The sequence below is a fragment of the Dermochelys coriacea genome, chromosome 4 (genome assembly GCF_009764565.3).
Source record: "Dermochelys coriacea isolate rDerCor1 chromosome 4, rDerCor1.pri.v4, whole genome shotgun sequence".
NCBI classification, from domain to species: domain Eukaryota; kingdom Metazoa; phylum Chordata; order Testudines; family Dermochelyidae; genus Dermochelys; species Dermochelys coriacea.
The window spans coordinates 113,575,674-113,596,456 of NC_050071.1; the positions used below are offsets into that span (position 1 = coordinate 113,575,674).

At 39.7% G+C, this 20,783-nt stretch overlaps 1 protein-coding gene across 20 annotated transcripts in view; it reads left to right on the plus strand.

Moving 5' to 3' along the window:
• The window catches only part of LCORL (ligand dependent nuclear receptor corepressor like), a 182,265-nt gene that overhangs the window by 45,957 nt on the left and 115,525 nt on the right, over positions 1–20,783 (plus strand). For 17 of the 20 annotated variants that reach the window (XR_006281185.1, XM_043514082.1, XM_043514083.1 and 14 more), the window contains one exon: positions 10,216–10,281. The exons of 2 other annotated variants lie outside the window; for them this stretch is intronic. Coding sequence is in view for 13 of the 18 variants with exons in the window: in XM_043514082.1 (XP_043370017.1) it covers positions 10,216–10,281 (66 nt within the window). In the remaining 5 variants the exon portion in view is untranslated. Of the gene's footprint in view, positions 1–1,760; positions 1,794–10,215; positions 10,282–20,783 lie in introns of all 20 variants that reach the window. One more of the 20 variants, XM_043514087.1, reaches the window with a different exon arrangement.

A 20,783-nucleotide genomic window follows, 5' to 3' on the forward strand; every position in this document is an offset into this window, starting at 1 on the left:
ACCAGTTTTTTTACATTTATGGGAGATAATGCTGCCCTCTTCTTATTTACAATGTCACCTGAAAGTGATAACGGACATTCACATGGCACTGTTGTAGCCTGCATAGCTTATCTGGCAAGTAAATACATTGCAAAACATTTGTATGCCCCTTCATGCTTTGGCCACCATTCCAGAGGACATGCTTCCATGCTGATGATGCTCATTTAAAAAAAAATGTGTTTAATTACATTTGTGACTGAACTCCTTGGGGGAGAATTGTATGTCTTCTGCTCTGTGTTTTACTTGCACTCTGCCATATATTTTGTGTTATGGCAGTCTTGGATGATGACCCAGCACTTGTTTGTTTGTTTTTAAGAACACTTTCACAGCAGATTTGACAAAACACAAAAGATACCAATTTGAGGTTTCTAAAGATAGCTACAGCAGTCGCCCCAAGGTTTAAGAATCTGAAGTGCCTTCTAAAATCCGAGAAGGACAGGGTCTGGAGCATGCTTTCAGAAGTCTTAAAGAAACACTTTGATGTGGAAACTACAGAACCAAAAAAGAAAATCAACCTTTTGCTGGTGGCATCTGACTCAGATGATGAAAATGAACATGCATCAATCTGCACTGCTTTGGATCATTATTGAGCTGAACCAGTCATCAGCATGGACAAACGTCCTCTGGAATGGTGGTTGAAGCATGAAGGGATGAATGAATCTCTTCAGTGCATCTGGCACATAAATATCTTGCAATGCTGGCTACAACAGTGCCACGAGAATGCGTGTTTTCACTTTCAGGTGACATTGTGAACTAGAAGAGGACAGCATTATCTTCTGCAAATGTAAACCAACTTGTTTCTCTTAGTGATTGGCTGAACAAGAAGTAGGATTGAGTGGATTTGTAGTCTCAAGTTTTTTACATTGTTTTATTTTTGAATGCATTTTTTACATAATTCTACATTTGTAAATTAAACTTTCATGATAGAGATTGCACAACAGTACTTGTATTAAGTGAATTGAAAAATATTTTTTTATTTTTACAGTGCAAATATTTATAATAAATTGAGCACTGTACACTTTGTATTCTGTTAAATTGAAATCCATATATTTAAAAATGCAGAAAAAAATCCAAATATATTTATATAAATGGTATTCTATTGTTTAACAGCACGATTAATCTTGATGAATTTTTTTAATAGCTTGACAGCCCTAGTTGAAATGCTTGTAGGGTGTTGCATATATTGCTCTCGCTTATAACATCTGTAGCCCAAAGTATAAAGTTATATTAAGTGTTGATGTTGTAAACGTGTGTAATTACATTAATGAAATGCTTCTTTCTTGTTTCGTGAGTTTATGCAAAGTGCTGGTCCTACACAGAAGAAGGCCCATTGATGTTTCACAATGGCTCATTTGGTTTCAAAGGGCAAAGACTTTGAGTGCACCCCTGCCACACACACCTATGAAGAGGAGACAGGCACTGATATGTATTCCATAAGTTTGAACTCTGGGGGAAAGGAATAAAAATCCCTGACCAGGAGGAATTGCATCTCCATGCTACTTGGAATTTGGAGAGGGCAATATTTGTAAACATAAGCAAGGGATCCCCAAGCTGCTTAGCTTGGGTTAACTCTAATGAACATAGAAAGTTTGCATATCTCAGCAGTTTCTTTTACCTTTTGGAACCTAAGACTGTAACTCGTGTGTGTGTGTGTGTTCACCCACTTTAACATTACTAATTTCTTTTTCCTAATTTATAAATCTTTTTTTTTTTTATTACAGGATTGGCTACAAGCATTGTCTGAGTGACATAAGGTACAATTGGCCTCTGATAAGTGACTGGCCCTTTGGGACTGGGAGTAGCCTGAATATTGTTGTGATTTTTGGTATAAGGAACCATCTGTTACTAAGACAGGGTTGCCTGGGTTGCAAGATTAGACTAATGTGCCCAAGGAGATTCTGTGACTCCGTGTTAAGGCTGTTCTAGTGCTTGAGGAGTTCACATTTGTTGAAATCTAGTTATAGCGCCTAAAACCAGTTTGTGGTTTGTGCCCTGATTTGAAACAGTCTGCCCTGAGGTTGGCACCCAAGTTTGTGAGCCACTCAAGACAGCTTGACAACCATATCTTGCAGTCCAGCAACATTAACCCTGTCCAAAGGTGCTTTCTGTTGTAAAAGGACTGTCTGATGGTCTCTCCAAAAAAAACCTCATATTTTATACCATCATACTGATTTGGTTCAATCAAAAAACTTCAATGTATGTTAACATGTTTTGATCACTATCACTCTTAACTGATGGATACATGTGTAATTTATGTGTTTCTCCTGGAACATCCCCTTTTGGTGGTCTCTGGACTGTCTTTTTAGTTGTTTTTTTAGTCAGGGGTTCTCAAACTGGGGGTCTTGAGATTATTACATGGGGGAGTTGCAAGCTGTCAGCCTCCACCCCAAACCCCACTTTGCCTCTAGCATTTATAATAGTGTTAAATATTTAAAAAGTGTTTTTAGTTTATAAGGGGGGGCCACAGTCAGAGGCTTGCTGTGTGAAAGGGATCACCAGAACAAAAGTTTTTGAGAACCACTGAGTTAAAACATATTTTTCTATTTCAATTAAAAACAGCACTGTAAATCCCTTTTTAAACAGTAAATAAACATACACAACAATTCTGACTGTTACTGAATTCCCCCATTCCTATCTATTTACCTTGCAGCTGCCAATGAATTTGTTTTAAACATTTCTTTTGTGCTTTAAGTTATGGTTTTGCTTTGACATGAAAGTGGACCTAGCACCCATATTTTTACAGCATTAAATAATAAAGAGCACAAATACTGCAGGTTTTAGTTATGTGATAGGGAGGAGTTTGTTCTTACAGCATGCTCTTATTTTATAAATATGGTGGCATTTTTTGTGGCTCTCTTCACCATTTCTGATACGAGGTAGGCCTAGGGATTGCTATTGAAAATGAACTATATATTTTTTAAACTTTTCATTACTTTGTTTTAGTTGCCAGAGAGTTTGGTCCATGGTATTTGTAAAAATGCCGAAGGTTTATTAAGTCAGACATAGCCCTTATCAGTTGGTCCCACCCTGATTGCCCAAACCTGGATATTCATTAAAACTGTTTATGGATCCTTTTGCAAATCATAACATCTTGCTCTTCTGTAACCTTAAGGACCTGGTATCTGTTTACACAATTGCCGAAGGCTGTAGATCCACCCAGGCAATTTGAAAGAACAGATTGATTAAGCCAGGAATTCCAAGGCATATTGATGGGTGTTTTGTCAGCTGTATTGTTCTCAAGAACATGGTTTGAGAGAGAAAGCTATACAACCTAGTCATTTTTTGCTTTATTTTAACCACGGGATTTTAGTTCAGCCAGATTTTACAACAGACATTCCATCTCTTTGTTGAAAAATTTAAAAAAAAAAAAGACAATAGCTAGGGTTTTTGAAAGCTACCTCCTTGAAAGCTTTTGGCGGGGGGGACCGGGACCCTTCAAAGCCCGTATTTTATTTAAGGGCCACACTGGCCTTGCATCAGAAACGCACACAAATATAAAGACCTTTTCATCAGTTATTTTTATTTACAGATGCCATGTTTTATTATATTTAATGTCACATTGGTCCCTTCACCATTCTCTAACTTTAGATGTCTTGCAAATCTTTTTCCTAAACCAGGTTCTGTAACTTTTGTGCGTATCATGTGATCAATACAATATATTACATGGGTATCCTTCAGTTTGATTTTGTTTAAAACCCTGGTAGGGCGTCAAGAGCTTTGCACGGCATTTACTAATGCAGCCTCTTGTGCTAAACTTTCTTGGGTTAAGCAGAGACATTTCATTGCATAACCTATGACAGTAACCTTGTTTAATAAGATTTCCACATATAAGTCAGCACCACTGGGCCCAGGACTTGCAGTTTATATCCTCCGAAATCTAAATCCAGCAGTCATAATCTTGCTGGCCTAATGCGTCTATAACACAACCTCCACAGTCTTCAGAAAGCTTCTTCCTAAGGCAACGATTAAGGACAACTTAAACACTCTTTTATGAAATACGACTCTTTTATGCTTACATGGTACAGGCTCAGTTAGCTGTATGCCAAGTGCCCTCTTTAATCCATATAGCCATCGTCCTCTTCATGCTTGGTGTCCTCTTGAACAATTTGTCTTGGTACTGAGCAAAAACAAATTGGGCTTGATTCATCTTCCCTCTCTGATGCAACATTGTCTAGGGCTTCTGGGTCCTCTAGAAAAGTATTGTCAAGCTCTGTGCCCCAGAAGTAAAATACAAGAGGGGAAGGTCTTATCGGGACAGAGGATGAGTTCAAAGTAGACCTTTTCAGTGAAGTGGTGTGGTATATCTAAAAGATTTCATAAAATCTAATGGAAAAAAAGAGTGGAGAGGAGCACGCAATTGAATCTGTGTGAATGCGAATCCTGAACTGTGTAAATACAAATGTACTAGTAGGGCTCTATTACTAGCCTTTTGCTTAAGAAAAAGACACCAAGTGCTCAAAGTTGAAAGAGATAAAACCAGCAAAGTCTAACAAACTAAGTTTAGTGACATTAAGGTTGCACCAAGATCCATCCCCTTGGAAGTGTGGAAGAAACAAGGGGAAGTTTCCAGCATTTGTGGCTGTTTTCATATCCTCTTAGATACTGATAGCATAGTCCAGAGGTATTCACTTCTATATCCAATGTATACTGAAACAACAAATATCCCAACTTTATCCAGTTCTTTAACACAAAATCTTGATGTTGACCTCATACTACTTGTATCAATTTATTGATGCATCTATTTCATAGTTCATTTCTCTGGATAGTTATTTTGCTTCAGCCCTGCTGAAATTAACATTTTGTGACAGTGAGTTTGAAGTAAATGCCTCTTGGCGTGCATGATCAGCAGCATTGTAGATGAAGTAAAAATGACGAGGAATACTGGAAACTCTTTTCCCTAACTTGTTTCCACACTTTCAAGGGTCTGGATAGATTTGGGGGAGGGGGTTGTCCTGATGAAGCCTTAACCAAAAATATGTTGGTAGTTTTCTTCTTTGTGAGGAAGATTGGTGTACTACAGGGGGTATCTCTCCAGGGGCAGAGTGGAGAGAAGGAGATCTGGAGAGGGAGAAACAACATTGCTGAGGCTTGCTGGCTGTGTTGACTGTTCTATATGGTGTGAGAGGGTCTCTATATCTCATATTTAATCACCAGTGAAAAGTCCGTGAAGTAAATACGCTATGGGTAGACCACTATGTTTAGCAATGATAACATAACCTGTCAGTAGTTTGCATGATTTCTTGTTTCCTGAAATATGCCTTAATCAATCCTGTAATTCCAAAAAATGAGTTTGGCTAACAGCAGCTGCAGCAGCATTATCTGTACTTGTATTCCAGGTCTCTCTGTATGAAGCATACCTCTCCACCCGTCAGTGAGTAACACCAGCAGTCAAAAGTGTGACAAATGCTTTACATGTAATACATTTGTCTTTTAATAGATTACAAGGTCAGAAAGGCCCATCATGATCATCTAGTCTTACCTGCACATTGCAGGCCACAGAACCTCGCTTACTCCTGCCTGTAATACACCCATAACCTCTGAATGAGTTCCTGAAGTCCTCAAATCATGATGTAAAGACTTCAAGTTACAGAGAATCCACCATTTACACTAGTTCAAACCTGCAAGCAAACTCTGCCCCATGCTGCACAGGAAGGTGAATCTGCCAATCTGACTTGGGGGGGAAAATTCCTTCCCAATCCCAAATATGGCAATGAGTTAGACCCTGAGCATGTGGGCAAGACCCAGCAGCCAAACACCTAGGAAAGAATTCTCTGTAGTAACTCAGAGCCCTCCCCATCTAGTGTCCCATAACTAGCCACTGGAGATATTTTCAGCTAGCAGTTGCAAATTGGCTACATGCCATTGTAGGAAGTCTCATCATACCATTCCCTCCATAAACTTATCAAACTCAGTCTGAAGCTAGTTAGGATTATTTTTTTTCCCCCTTGCAAGGCTGTTCCAGAATCTCACTCCTCTGTTGGTTAGAAACGTTTGTCTAGTTTCAAACCTAAACTTGTTGTTGTATCCATTTGTTCTTGTGTCAACATTGGTGCACAAGTTAAATACCAGGTAGGGGGAGGAGTTATTTATCCCTCTGATAGAGTTTTTCATACAATTACTCCTGTATTTAGCCTAATAACAGGGTTTAAGACGATCTAATGTAACAGACATTTGTTTCCTACCACAGGTTTCAGAGTAGCAGCCGTGTTCGTCTGTATTCGCAAAAAGAAAAGGAGTACTTGTGGCACCTTAGAGACTAACAAATTTATTTGAGCATAAGCTTTCGTGAGCTACAGCTCACTTCATCGGATGCATTCAGTGGGAAAATACAGTGGGGAGACTTTCATATACACAGAAAACATGAAACAGTGGGTATTTATCATACACATTGTAAGGAGAGCGATCAGTTAAGATGAGCTATTACCAGCTGATGCATTGGAGAGGTTTTAGTTGGGGGCTGAAGGTGATAGCTAGAGGCGTTCTTTTATTTTCTTTGTTGGGCCTGTCTTGTAGACTCCCTCCTCAGGCCCTACGCTACCAGCACTCCCAGCTATCTTCGAGACACAACTGCCTTCCTGAGGAAACTACAATCCATCGGTGATCTTCCTGAAAACACCATCCTAGCCACTATGGATGTAGAAGCCCTCTACACCAACGTTCCACACAAAGATAGACTACAAGCCATCAGGAACAGTATCCCCGATAATGTCATTGCAAACCTGGTGGCTGAACTTTGACTTTGTCCACACCCGTAACTATTTCACATTTGGGGACAATGTATACCTTCAAATCAGCGGCACTGCGATGGGAACCCGCATGGCCCCACAGCATGCCAGCATTTTTATGGCTGACTTAGAACAACGCTTTCTCAGCTCTCGTCCCCTAACGCTCCTATTCTATTTGCGCTACATTGATGACTTCTTCATCATCTGGACCCATGGCAAAGAAGCCCTTGAGGAATTCCACCATGATTTCAACAATTTCCATCCCACCATCAACTTCAGCCTTAGTCTCTAAGGTGCCACAAGTACTCCTTTTCTGTTTCCTACCACGGTACACTATTTCTGAAGATTCACCTGTAATACAGTCTGGCTCTTTAAACCTCAATATGTGGGGTCATGGTGTAAACATAATTCATAGAAATAATGAAGAGTACTTGTGGCACCTTAGAGACTAACAAATTTATTTGAGCATAAGCTTTTGTGGGCTAAAGCCCACTTCATCAGATGCATGTAGTGGAAAATACAGGAGGAAGCGCGCGTGCACATACACACCATGGAAAAAATGGGGGAATCGATTTAAGGTGGGCTATTATCAGCAGGAGAAAAAAACTTTTGTAGTGATCTTTTTATGATCACTACAAAGGTGGTTTGTTTTGTTTGTTTTTTCCTCCTGATAATAGCCCACCTTAACCGATTTGGTCTCATTAAGAGTTGGTATGGCAACCCCCATTTTTTCATGTACTCTGTGTATTTAGCTTCCTCCTGTATTTTCCACTGCATGCATCTGATGAAGTGGTCTTTAGCCCATGAAAGCTTATGCTCAAATAAATTTGTTAGCCTCTAAGGCACCACAGGTACTCGTGGTTCTTTCTGCTGATACAGACCGACACGGCTACCGCTCTGAAAGATAATTTACCATTATACTTTGTCATCAGTAACTATGTCAGCGTTGACCAGCAACAACAAAATGTTGATGTTAAATACAGTAACTTTTTAAAACCTTTTGCCATATATTTTGTATAGTTATTTCTTTCAACATTCTTCCAATCTACTCATAGCAAAGCATCACATACACTTAATTTCATACATCAAACTACTTTAGTAAGTTTTCAAAAATGATCTTATGACAATGTCAGATACTTAAAAATAAATAAATAAAATTGTCACTCTACTCTTAAAACAAAAAGTAACCTTTATATTTTATCACTGCAAACTGCCATAAAATTCAAGCAGTTCATAAACTCCAATAAGCATTTGGAATTCTTCTCATGCAAAACACAGATTCTTTTTATAGACTCTTCACCCTTGTTAAAATGGAAGTCTCATGTAACCTGCACTGTTGTGGAACTATCACCCCAGAGTAGTAATGGAGCTTTTCAGTTACCTGCATGTAAACTGGTCAAATGATGCAATAGGACAAAGTTATGAGAAGCAATTTCTCAACACTTTAAATGACTGCTTCTTGAAACAGTTCTAGAGTGCACAAGAGCAAAGACTCAGTGTACTCTTAAGTAACATGCAGGAGTTACTTGAAGAAGTAACTAACTGAAACCAAGTAATGATGACTACAATATAATAAAATTTAAAGTTCTAGAGGGAGGAAAAGTACCAAAAATGAACATAATGACATTGTATTGCAGGTTATTTGAGACACCCCAGGCTTAGACTGCATATGTTCAATATGATGTGTGCTCTGCTGGTGTCCTAGGCTCGGGCTTGCTCTCCCCTTAATGGAAAGTTGACACCTCCTTGGTAGGGCTGGAGTTAGGGTATAGCTGTAACAGATATATGCCTAGGTCACCGGCTCACAGAGTCATACGATGTCAGAATCTAAGCTTTCATTTTGAAAGCACTTATTTCTAGCTTTGATATTTTGCAAAGAAAATTTTGAAAATATGAACCAAGGGTAACCAACACAGTAAATATTTGTCTGGGCCTGGAGATAGTATTCCCCCCCCCCCCCCCGGAGTTAATTTGCAAAAATTTTTCAGTTGAAAATGTTAGCTATTTTTCTTAGGAAAAAATCCTGTAAAATTTTTGACCAGTTCTGCTGATTCTTTTTCAGTTTCTCCAGGTATGAGCTGAAGCATACTGAGAGCCTGGTCTGTAGAAGATGACATTTACACTAACCGTGCTTTTCTTATTTAATAATTCAACGAAAGTAATTTCATGGACATCCCATTCACAAAGCTGCTATAACTATGCAAATCCAAATGGTTAGAAATGGCAAAACTAACATCATTATTCAACAATCTTCAGAGATGTTTCAACGGGGTTGACCTGCAATTTGCAGAATTAATTGCCCAAAAAGTAATTATAATGAGTACACAGCGTGCATGAGTACCTTAAAGTGACAGCTGAGCATAACACGTCTTTTCAGTACTGTCTCAGTATCAGAATAATAATGATTTCATGAAGTGATAAGCGTGCATGATGTAATTCAGTAGCATACCTTAAGGAGACGGGAGAGAGCTCTCCCGTTGACTTAATTATTGCAGCCCCTCTGAGCGATGGTAGCTATGTTGGTGGGAGAACCTTTCCCACTGACACAGCACTGTCCACACAATTGCTTTTAATCAGTGTAACTTGTGTCACTCGGGGATGGCTTATTCACACCCCTAAGCGACATAACTTAAGCTGTAGTGTGTACACAGCCAAAGACTCCCTCCTGCCACTCCAACACAATGTTGGAAACTCCTCCCCCCTTTCCAGCAGTAGACTTGAACCACCTCTTCTGTTTCCTCTTGTCAGTTGCCTCCTGACACATCATCTTTTCTTCTATTGTAGTCCTATGGAATTGATATTTCCAGATGCCTTAAGTACACTGGTAAATCTTGAAAATATTTTAATTTGTCTCATCCTTAATTTAAAAACATTTTTGTGTGAGACTAGGGGGAATTCTTGGGAGATCCTCCTCCCCCCCTGCCACCCGAAAAAAAGTGCACTATAATTCAAAAAGAGAAAACAAGCTTTGTTAGTCTCAAAGTTCATAATTGATATATTTGTAGAAATTCATATTATTAGAATGCATATTCAAGTTATATAATTCTGAAGATCAAAGTTGAGAACCTTGTGTTTTGAAGATCACATTTTTGTCATAGAGGAACTACCTCTCAATGAAATGAAGATACTGCTTCATTTGTGGAGAAGCTTTGAGGTTAATCGTCTCACCTTTAAGATTCCTTGTAGTTATTTTTAAATCTGATAAGGTTGTTGGGGCATGGCTTAATAGGCTGATACGGTACAGATGGTAATTGCCTTGTCTTAGGTTGATCTTCTATTTCTGTTGAACAGCACTACAGATAAAGGAAAAAATATTTCTACAAGATAAATGGTAACAATTTTTAGTTGTTACTTTTTAAACATATGTATTTGCCTAGTTGTGGCTTTTGTGTTGATTTATTTTGAGGTAAAGGGTTTTGTTTACCATTTTAAATGTCTCTTTTGTTTTCAGGTTTTGAAAGTATTTTAGAAGGGCTTTATGGACCAAGGCTACGAAGAGACCTCAGTTTATTTGAAGGTAAATGGCCCAGTATTTAGTGCACTGGGTTTTATTTACTAGCTTTTCGTTTAGTTAGAAATTTTATTTATAAGGATTTATAGAAGTCTGAGAAGGAAATGTGAAGATGTGAAACTTTGTGTTTTCTCATGCATTTTTTCATCTTAGCCACCTTCCCATCCTCATACTTTCTGTACGTATACAGAATTAGTAGCTGGAACTTGTTAGTAATGAAATGCCTGGATTAACTAGGCATCCCTAAGTATCTGGCACAGGAATTTTTTTTTTCTGGAATATTGTATTCCTTATTGACTTTCTTTTAGTGAGCAACTTTTAGAAGGGAAGGCAAACAGTTTAGTTCTCTGACATTGTTTCTATCAGAATTAATTAGGAATCAGGTGGTTCTCAATAGCCATTAATTTTGCATAATCACCTACTCTTAAGAAGCTAACCTAATTTTTATAATACAGTCTTCTTCTAACATCCATGTAACCTCATCTTTTTCCAAGTTTGCAGAGTTATGCTGGAATAACTGTAAACAGTTACATTTTTTTAAAATTCAAGTTGATAGGAAAATGTACGTTGTGGTATGATGTTAGTAAATGATGGTGCCATATTAATGGTTTTTCACTAAAACAGTGCAGGTGAAGCCTGCATGAACCTGCCTGAATTTTTAAAAAGAAAGGACATTGTCAAGTCCATTTTCATAATTTATTGAAAAAGACTGCTCTCTTTATAACCACTTAGCTACTCAAAATCTTTTCCCTTGCCTTACCTTTCATTGCCTTGCAATTTGTTACTGACTGTCATAAGTGTTACGTTATGGCAATGTGTAGTGTTTAGCATGGTATAAAAGCTTTATTGGAAAGAATTTGAATAACTGCATTACTTGAAGGTAGCAACTCTATGACTAAGTTATGCAAATCATTTTGTTAGTAAAATCTTTTACAGTGTTCCATCATTTAATATCTTTTGCATTTGTTTGTCTCACTTTTTTTTCTCCCCCTCCTCCCCCCAATTTTTTTTAAAAATTGTGACAATTTTTGTTGATACTGTTTTTTGTTTCCCTCCATCTGTAAAGCCAGGCGTGCCATCAGTCAGAGATTATAAAATATCTTTATGTAATTTTTACATATTCTGGAAAGTTATTTTTAGGAACGTCACAATTTTAGATCTGATACAGTACTAACTGATTACTGTGTACTGTGGTGGAAACAAATACACTTCACCATTAGAAAGGGAAGGGAGGATTCCTGGCTTTCTAATGGTATAAAGCACTCCTTTTCTAGACATTATTATTAATGGGCACAAGATACTAGATTTTAAACCTATTAGTGATCCAAGGTTTGAATATTCCTGGGCACTGGAATTTTTATATTTGGGTCATAGAAAAAAGAAAAACCTTTTTATGGTTTTGTTTTGTAAGTGGATTGAAAGCAATTCAGAAGCATGGAATGTTGGGATAATGGGTAGAATGCGGGTGATGCAGGTAAAGGAACATGATGATGATCTACATGACGGATCTCACTGCTCTATAATTGGTGCATTTATGTATATGGGCTATATTAATGGGGAAGCTGGTAGTGACCCTTCTCTCTAGCTTGGCTAACACTTTGCATTATAAAGAATTTGTGAAATCTTTTCTTTGAAAAGGTCTCGTGTCTCTCTTGTTTGCAATAGACCTTTGATATTTGACATCGAGAATTCCCTTGGACTGCAGAAGTGCCTTTTCTGTGTCCCATGAAATTCCATTCAGATTTGGCTGAGATGTATAGTGTTAAATTGCCATATTCTGTCTCATCATTTTGGCAGTATGCCTGTATCACTGTTCTGAACCCTGGGCTATATGTTTGACACCCGTGCTGGGTTCATACCACTGCTGCTACAGCAGCAGCACACTAAACCAAGGAACTGCCGGAGCAGCTGTAGTAAGGGAAAGAGAAAGAGTCAGACTGGGATGCCCTCCCACTATATTTTTAAAAAATTGTTTATTGGTATTACAATGGCATCCAGGAGGTTTGGCAAGAGCTCCCTTTATCTCCAAGTTCCACATTGATGAACATATTAGAGGTCATCTTATTCTTGCTTGAAGTACTCCATTGCTTCAATGGTCAGAGTCTTTCTGACTGTCATTTAACAATGTAATTCCTGGTTAGAACTGACTAGTTCCACATCATCCTAGCTTTGAATGACATTGCATTTTATCATATTTGCCTCTTCACATGGGGCTCAATTCAGCAAGGTAGTTAAACTCATGCTTAATTACCTTGCTGAATTTGTGCCTTAGTTCTTTGTCTTATTCGAGGGACAAGATGGGTGAGGTGATATCTTTTATTGGACCAACTTAAACAGTCTCTTTCCATGTTGTATTTTGCTATGATAGCCTGAGTAAGTTTCCGAGACCCGAAGAAGAGCTCTGTGTAAGCTCGAAAGCTTGTCTCTCTCACCAATAGAAGCTGGTCCAATAAAATATATTACCTCACCCACCTTGTCTCTGATATTCTGGGACCAACATGGCTTGAACAACGCTTCTTTCTTCTATTGTCAGTTTTATGTTTAGAATCAATAAATTCATTTTTTGAGTAACATCAAGGCACTGACGCTTGGAGGAGTTTGAGGCTTCTTGAATTAATGAATCCCTCAGACTTCATGTTCCTTCACTCACCAGCTATAGAACATGTCAGTTTCTGACTACATCAGTAGACCCAAAGCTTCATTACTCTTTACCTGGTCCTACTGCATCTTTATTTATTTTAATTAACAAGCTTTTCTTGCCTTTTTGCCCAGTCCATTAGAGAACCTCTTGGCCCCAAACTCCAGCAACATAACTCTTGCTAAACAAATCAGTTGGTTCACTTGATGTGGTATCAGGTTCTCCCCGTCCCCCCTTTTGCTTTCTTCTTTTGCAAATAGAGGAGAAACTGTGGTGGGGAAAACACTTTTTTTCCTCCTTCAGGTATTTTAAAAAACAAACCAAACACTCTTAGGATTTTTCTGAGGAAGGCAGCAATGGGTGTGTGTTTTGGTTTTTGTGGGGTGGTGGTGGTGGATTTGTGTCATTCTGGAGTATTTACAAGAACATAACACTTGAAAGCTTTGTGATACTAGAAATATTATGCTTTACTTTCATCCACCAAATGGAAACTTCAGCTGTTTTAAAAAGTTAAAAGGGAAGTGATGAGAACATCAAGCTTCTTGCTGTGTTTATTAGGAAACAGTAACAATGCTATAGGAAGTGGATTAAGGTGGAGTAATAGATTCATTGGTGTGGGGGGGGCATGTGTTTTGTGGATGGAAAACTTCATGGGGCTTGATTTGTGGTAACCTAGAAAGTTCTGCAAGGTAGGCATGTTGTCCGACATCTATATGTAATAAAACAGTAAGTCGTGTATCTCTCTATGCCAACCATCCTAGGCTATTGTGACATCAGATGCAATTCAATTAATCAACACCCTTTCTCTCAGCTAATTTTGAAAATTGATTCTATCTCATTCATAGTTAGGATTTTATTGTTCTTTATAGGCAATTTCTAGTTTCATAGTAGTTGATAGGGCTAAGGACATGGGATGCCGTTTTGGTTGTTTTCCTGCCAACCAGTCTTACCTGGGCCTGGGTAGTGGATTATGCCGAAGACACCAGGATTCAAAATCTGTGCTTTCTGCCTTTGCTTGTTTTTCATCGGTGACTAGCATCAGTGCAGTTTGTACTCTTTGGAGGAACCCCACATCGTGTTCAGGTGCCGTATCTGCCTCTGCCTTTCTGCATACGGGCAGGGAAGGAGAGTTCTTTGCCTCAAAAAGTACTTAATGGAAGCTGACAAGGGACTGAAATCGGATCCTAGCCAGGGAACCCTTCCCCGTACATTGGCCTGAGCAACCTGAGAGTGCTCCCCCTACCGTGCAACCTCCGTCTGGCTCTGCTTGTACCAGTGCTATGGACTTCGCACTGTGGCCTACCCATGAGTCACAGAAGCGTGCACATAAGTAAGTCTTCCTCCAAGTCCAAGAAACTACTCATTCCAAGGCTCACAAGAGCGAAAAAAGGCTGAACCACTCACCAGATCCATTGATACTGATCTCAGACCCTCATGCTCCGCCTACTTCAGCTCTGCTGGTGTCCCAAGAAATGTCTGTTCTGAGACTGATGCCTTTACTTATTCTGATCCCATCAACAAACCAGTTACCATTGACTCTGGGGAGACTTGAAAGTGTTCCTGGCCCCCACAAGCTATTTGCCTCAGAGGGACTGAGGTCTCCTCATGCTTCACTGCGCTTACCTTCTACCCACGCTCTGACACGGCAGTGCTGATGGAGCCTCAGAACAGGATATTTGCAGAGGTCTCCTATTCCTCCAATTCTGAGGATACAAACATTCGCCAGGGCCTGTCACTCCCATTCCAGAAGCACGACTACTGAAGGGTTCTGACAGCACCCTGCAGTTTCTCAATTTGTAGGTAAGGCAAAAGAGGTACACAGCTCCTTGGGCACAGGCTCCACAACAGCAGGATCAACCAGGTTGGCCATATTGGAGCTCGTGGCTTCAGTATTCGCCTTCAGAGAAGTCCTGTTCATCTCGGGAGAATCATAGACTTTGTCAGAAGAGACCATTATGATTGTCTAGTCTGACCTCCTGCACAATGCAGGCCATGGAGTCTCACCCACCAACTCCTGTAACAAACCCCTAACTTATGTCTGAGCTATTGAAGTCCTGAAATTGTGGTTTAAAGACTTAAAAGTGCAGAGAATCCTCCAGCAAGTGACCCGTTCCCCAAGCTGCAGAGGAGGGTGAAAAACCCCCAGGACCTCTGCCAATCTGTCCTGGAGGAAAATTCCTTCCCAAATGTGGCAATCAGCTAAACTCTGAGCATGTGGGCAAGTCTCACCAGCCAGATAGCCAGGAAAGAATTCTCTGTAGTAACTCAGATCCCACCCTATCTATCATCCCATCACAGGCCATTGGGCATATCTACCGCTAGTAGTTGATCAATTTAATTGTCAAAATTAGGCTATCGCATCATATCGTACCTTCCATAAACTTATCAAGCTTAGTCTTGAAGCCAGATATGTCTTTTGCCCCCACTGCTTCCATTGGAAAGCTGTTCCAGAACTTCACTCCTCTGATGGTTAGAAACCTTAGTCTAATTTCAAGTCTAAAGTTCCCAATGACCAGTTTATATCCATTTGTTCTTGTGTCCACATTGGTACTGAGCTTAAATAATTCTTCTCCCTCCATGGTATTTATCCTTCTGATATATTTATAGTGAGCAATCATATCTCCTCTCAGCCTTCTTTTGGTTAGGTTAAACAAGCCAACCTACTTGAGTTTCCTTTCATTAAACAGGTTTTCCATTCCTCGGATCATCCTAGTAGCCCTCTTCTGTACCTGTTCCAGTTTGAATTCATCTTTCTTAAACATGGGAGACCAGAACTGCATACAATATTCCAGATGAGATCTCACCAGTGCCTTGTATAACGTACTAACACCTCCACATCCCAAGACCTCATTAGCTTTTTTTCATGGCCATATCACATTGGCAGCTCATAGTCATCCTGGGATCAACCAATACTCTGAGGTCCTTCTCCGTTACTTCCAAGCAATGCGTCCCCAGTTTATAACAGAAATTCTTGTTAATCCCTAAATGCATGACCTTGCACTTTTCACTATTAAATTTCATCCTATTACTATTATTTACAAGGTCATCCAGATCTTCCTGTATGATATCCCGGTCTTTCTCTGTATTGGCAGTACCTCCCAGCTTTGTATCATCCGCAAATTTTATTAGCACATTCCTGCTTTTTGTGCCAAAACTGATCCCACAGGAACTCCACTGGTAACCTCCTTCCAGCCTGACAGTTCACCTTTCAGTGTGACCCGCTGTAGTCTCCGTTTTAACCAGTTCCTTATCCACCTTTCAATTTTCATATTGACCCCCATCTTTTCCAATTTAGCTAATAGTTCTCCATGTGGAAATGTATCAAATGCCTTGCTGAAATCTAGGTAAATTTAGATGCAATACGTTCCCTTTGTCTAAAAACTGGTACCTTCTCAAAGAAGGAGATCAGGTTGGTTTGACACGATCTACCTTTTATAAAGCCATGTTGTATTTTGTCCCAATTACCATTGACCTCAATGTCCCTACTTTCTCCTTCAAAAATTTTTCCAAGACCTTGCACACTGCAAATGTCAAACTTAACAGGTCTGTAGTTACCCGGATCGCTTTTTTTACCTTTCTTAAATAGGATCTATATTAGCAATTCTCCAGTTATACGGTACCACCCCTGAGTTTACAGATTGATTAAAAATTTTTGCTAACGGGCTTGCAATTTCATGTGCCACTTTCTTTAATATTCTTGGATGAAGATTATCCGGCCCCTCCCCGATTTAGTCCCATTAAGCTGTTCAAGTTTGGCTTCTACCTCGGATGTGGTAATATCTACCTCCATATCCTCATTCCTATTTGTCGTCCTATCATTATCCCTAAGCTCCTCATTAAAGACTGAGGCAAAGTATTTGTTTAGATATTGGGCCATGCCTAGATTATCCTTAACCTCCACTTCCTCCTCAATGTTAAGCGGTCCCACTTCTTCTTTCTTTGTTTCCTTCTTATTTATATGGCTATAGAACTTTTTACTGTTGCTTTTAATTCCCTTTGCAAGGTCCAACTCTACATGGCTTTTGGCCTTTCTCACTTTATCCCTACATGTTCTGACCATAATAAGGTAGCTTTCCTTGCTAATCCCTCCCATCTTGCACTCCTTGTATGCTTTCAGATTTTTCTTTATCACCTCTCTGAGATGCTTGCTCATCTATCTAGGTCTATAACTCCTGCCTATGAATTTTTTCCGCCTTTCTTGGGATGGAGGCTTCTGATAATTTCTGCAACTTTGACTTGAAGTAATTCCAGCCCTCCTCCGCCTTTAGATCCATAAATTCTTCAGTCCAATCCACTTCCCTAACTAATATCCTTAATTTTTTAAAGTTAGCCCTTTTGAAATCAAAAATCCTAGTCACAGATCTGTTTTTGTTTATCCTTCCATTTAGTTTGAACTGAATTGCTCATGATCACTCGAACCAAAGTTGTCCCCTACAATCATTTCTTCTATGAGGTCCTCACTGCTCACCAAAACCAAATCTAAAATGGCATCCCCTCTTGTCGGTTCAGCAACTACTCGGTGAAGGAATCCATCAGCTATCGTGTCCAGGAAAATCTGAGCCCTATTATTATTATTATTATTACTAGCACTTGTCCTCCAGTTTATATCTGGGAAATTAAAGTCTCCCATGATGACACAATTTCCATGAGTATTTACTACTTTAAAAACATTTTAAAGAGGTCTCTATCCATATCCCGGCCGTCTATAGCACACCTCAAGCTGTATCCCAGGGCAGGCTCTAGTAGCTTTCTTTCCCAATGTGATTTTTTGCCCAGACAGACTCTTATCCATTCCATCACTTATTTCTTTACAGTCTACCTCAGCATTGATATACAATGCTACTCCACCATCTTTGCCTTTTTATTTCTGTCTTTCCTAAACAGTACATACCCTTCAATACCCGTACCCATCATGACTACTATTCCACAATGTTTCTGTTATCCCTATAATATCTGGTTTCACTTCCTGCACCAGTAGCTCTAGTTCCTCCATTTTGTTACCTAGGCTCCTCGCTTTGGTGTACAAACATCTTAATTTTTGCTGTTTGGCTTCGCTCACATTTTTTACCCAATTGGGCACAGACATTCTACCACCAATATTACCTATTAGATTGGTATGTACACTGCCCTTCTGCCTTATATCCATTCTCCTACCCACAGCTGTATCCTTTCTTTCTTTTTCTTCCCTCTCAAAGAGAATAACTGGCGTGGAGATTACCTGGACATCTCCCAACCATCTCCCCCAAATTCCTAGTTTAAAGCTCTCTTAATCAGTTGTGCTATCCTCCATCGTAGAAGTCTCTTTCCCTCCTTACTCAGGTGAAGTCCATCCCGAGAGAACTCCCCCACTTTGCCCACACAATCTTTGTCCAATAGACATTCAGAAATGGGGTTAAACAGGGCACTGATTAGCCCGGCTCTGACAGTACTGGTGGATCTGTAGAGACTCCTGTCATTATCTATAGATTCTGCCATGTCACTGACATCTTCTTCCCCACCAGATGACTACCGACTGTTTTGAAGAGCTGCTATGGAGGATAGCCACTGCTCTTGAGATCCCACTAGAAGAGGTGCAGGACAGTTGGAATCCGTTACTAGACATTCTGCGCACATCGGTACCAAGGGTGGCTCTACTGATCAATGAGGCCATTTTTCAACTGGCGCACACCATGTGGCATACCCCAGCCATATGCATACTGATTCTGAAGGGGCCAGAAAAGATACTAGGTTCCCCCCACCCCCCCAAGAGGTCAGAATTTCTATTTTCATACCAGCCACTTAACTTCTTGGTGATACGGGCTACACTGGAGTAGATCAAACAGCAACACCTATGCTCCACACTGGCAGATAGGGAAGGTAGGAGACTGGGCCTTATGGGTCGAAAGATCTTCTCTGCTAGACTACAGTTCCGGATCTCTAACTACTTGGCACTGATGGCTAAGTATGACTTTAGCTGGATGAAAGAGTTTGCAGAGAGGTTACCCCAACAGGATTGTAATTGCTTCCAGACAATTTTACAGGAAGGCAAGTTAGTCTCCAGGCCCTTACTTCTGGCTGCAGTTGATTCAGTGAACATGTCCTCATGTGTATTAGCAGTGGGAATTTTCATGAGGAGGGAATCCTGGTTACATTCCACAGGTTTCCCTAGAAAGGTGCAGAACACAATCAAAGACCTTCCTGTCAAGTCACACCTCTTGAACAAGAAAACTGATGATCCATTAAAATCACTAAAAACTCTAGAGCAGGGTTCAGCAACCTTTCAGAATTGGGGTGCCAAGTCTTCATTTATTCACTCTAATTTAAGGTTTTGTGTGCCAGTAATACATTTTAGTGTTTTAGAAGGTCTTTCTCTCATAAAACTAAACTACTGTTGTATGTAAAGTAAGTTGTGTTTTTTAAATGTTTAAGAAGTTTAATTTAAAATTAAATTAAATTAAAATGCAGATCTTATCAGATCCTTGCCTTTGCTTTTCCTTGCTGAGTTTTCCAATGTCTGGCACGTATTTTGGATACTTTAAGCTGCATACAGGCTTCTGAGTGATCCGTTGTTAACCAGCTCCAAGAGGGACAGAGGAGAGATTTCATGTGTGAAAATACCTGTTCACACAGGTATGTGGATCCAAATGCTGAAAGCATTGCTAAGCAATTTTCTTCAAATTAAATTTCACTGGCAGGGATGTCCAGCTGGTCAGAATAGAGACCCCATGATCTCTCGGTAGCTTCAAGTGCACTCTGCTGATCTCCAAACTTTGATGCCCACAATTCTGAGCTTTTTAACTGAATGAGCTGCATTTTGAAATCTTCGGCACCCATCCACTGAAATACAGACAAATCCAAGTCTCTTTCAGTGAACTTTTCAGGTTTAATTAGAAAAGAGAGCACTGGGCCAAATAGCTGGAAATCTTGAAATCTGTCAGAAAATTCTGATTACAGTTCTTGCATGTACATTCCAATCTCATCGACACTGACAGTGCAACGTGTCGATAGCTCTCTTATGTGTTGGAAGTAGCGGAAAGTTGAAGTTCGAATATCCCAAGAAAAAACTGCTAGTTTTACAACAAATGCCTTTCAGGTTTTATAAAGATCCAGAATCGTTTGCCCTGCACCCTGGAGACAGGAATTTAATTCATTTAGGTGAGTGGTGATGTCAGTTAGAAACATAAGCTTACACAGCCATTTATCATTGAGTTTGGGGTAGCTTTGTCCTTTTTTGACAAAGACCTTGATTGCATCAAAACAGTTTACAAAGAGCACCAAAACCTTGCCACAACTTAGCCACCGAATGTTGCTGTGAAGTGGAATGTTATAAACACTGTCTGTCTTTTCTAGAAGTGCTTGAAACTGTCTGTGAGTTAAAGCAGATCGAGTAACAAGGAAATTCACAATTCGCACCACTGTCTTCATCACATTATTAAGCTCTGAATTAGAAATTTTAGCATACGGGTTGTCTTGATGGATGATACAGTGAAATTTGATCGTCAGGCAGCCAATTTGATCTTCAAGTAACTTTACAAACTTTACAAACCCTTCTGTTTTCCGACCATGGCAGGAGCACCATCTGTTGTCACAGAAAATATTTTTCCGATGTCAACGCTTTGTTCTTCAAAATGGTTTACAAAAGTTTCCACTATATCTTCTCCCTTTGTTATGCCATGCAGGAGTTTTAGGCCAGAAGGTTCATCTTGCATTTCATCGGAAGCACAATAACTTGCAAACAACTGCCAAATGTGGAACGTCGTTTATATCCACGCTCTCATCAACTGCAATGCTAAACACTGCTGTGTCTTTTAATGCAGTTGTCTGCTTTTCGTTAATGTTTTCTGCCATTTTGTTTGCGTGTGTCTCAACTGTTCTGGCAGAGGCAGGTAGT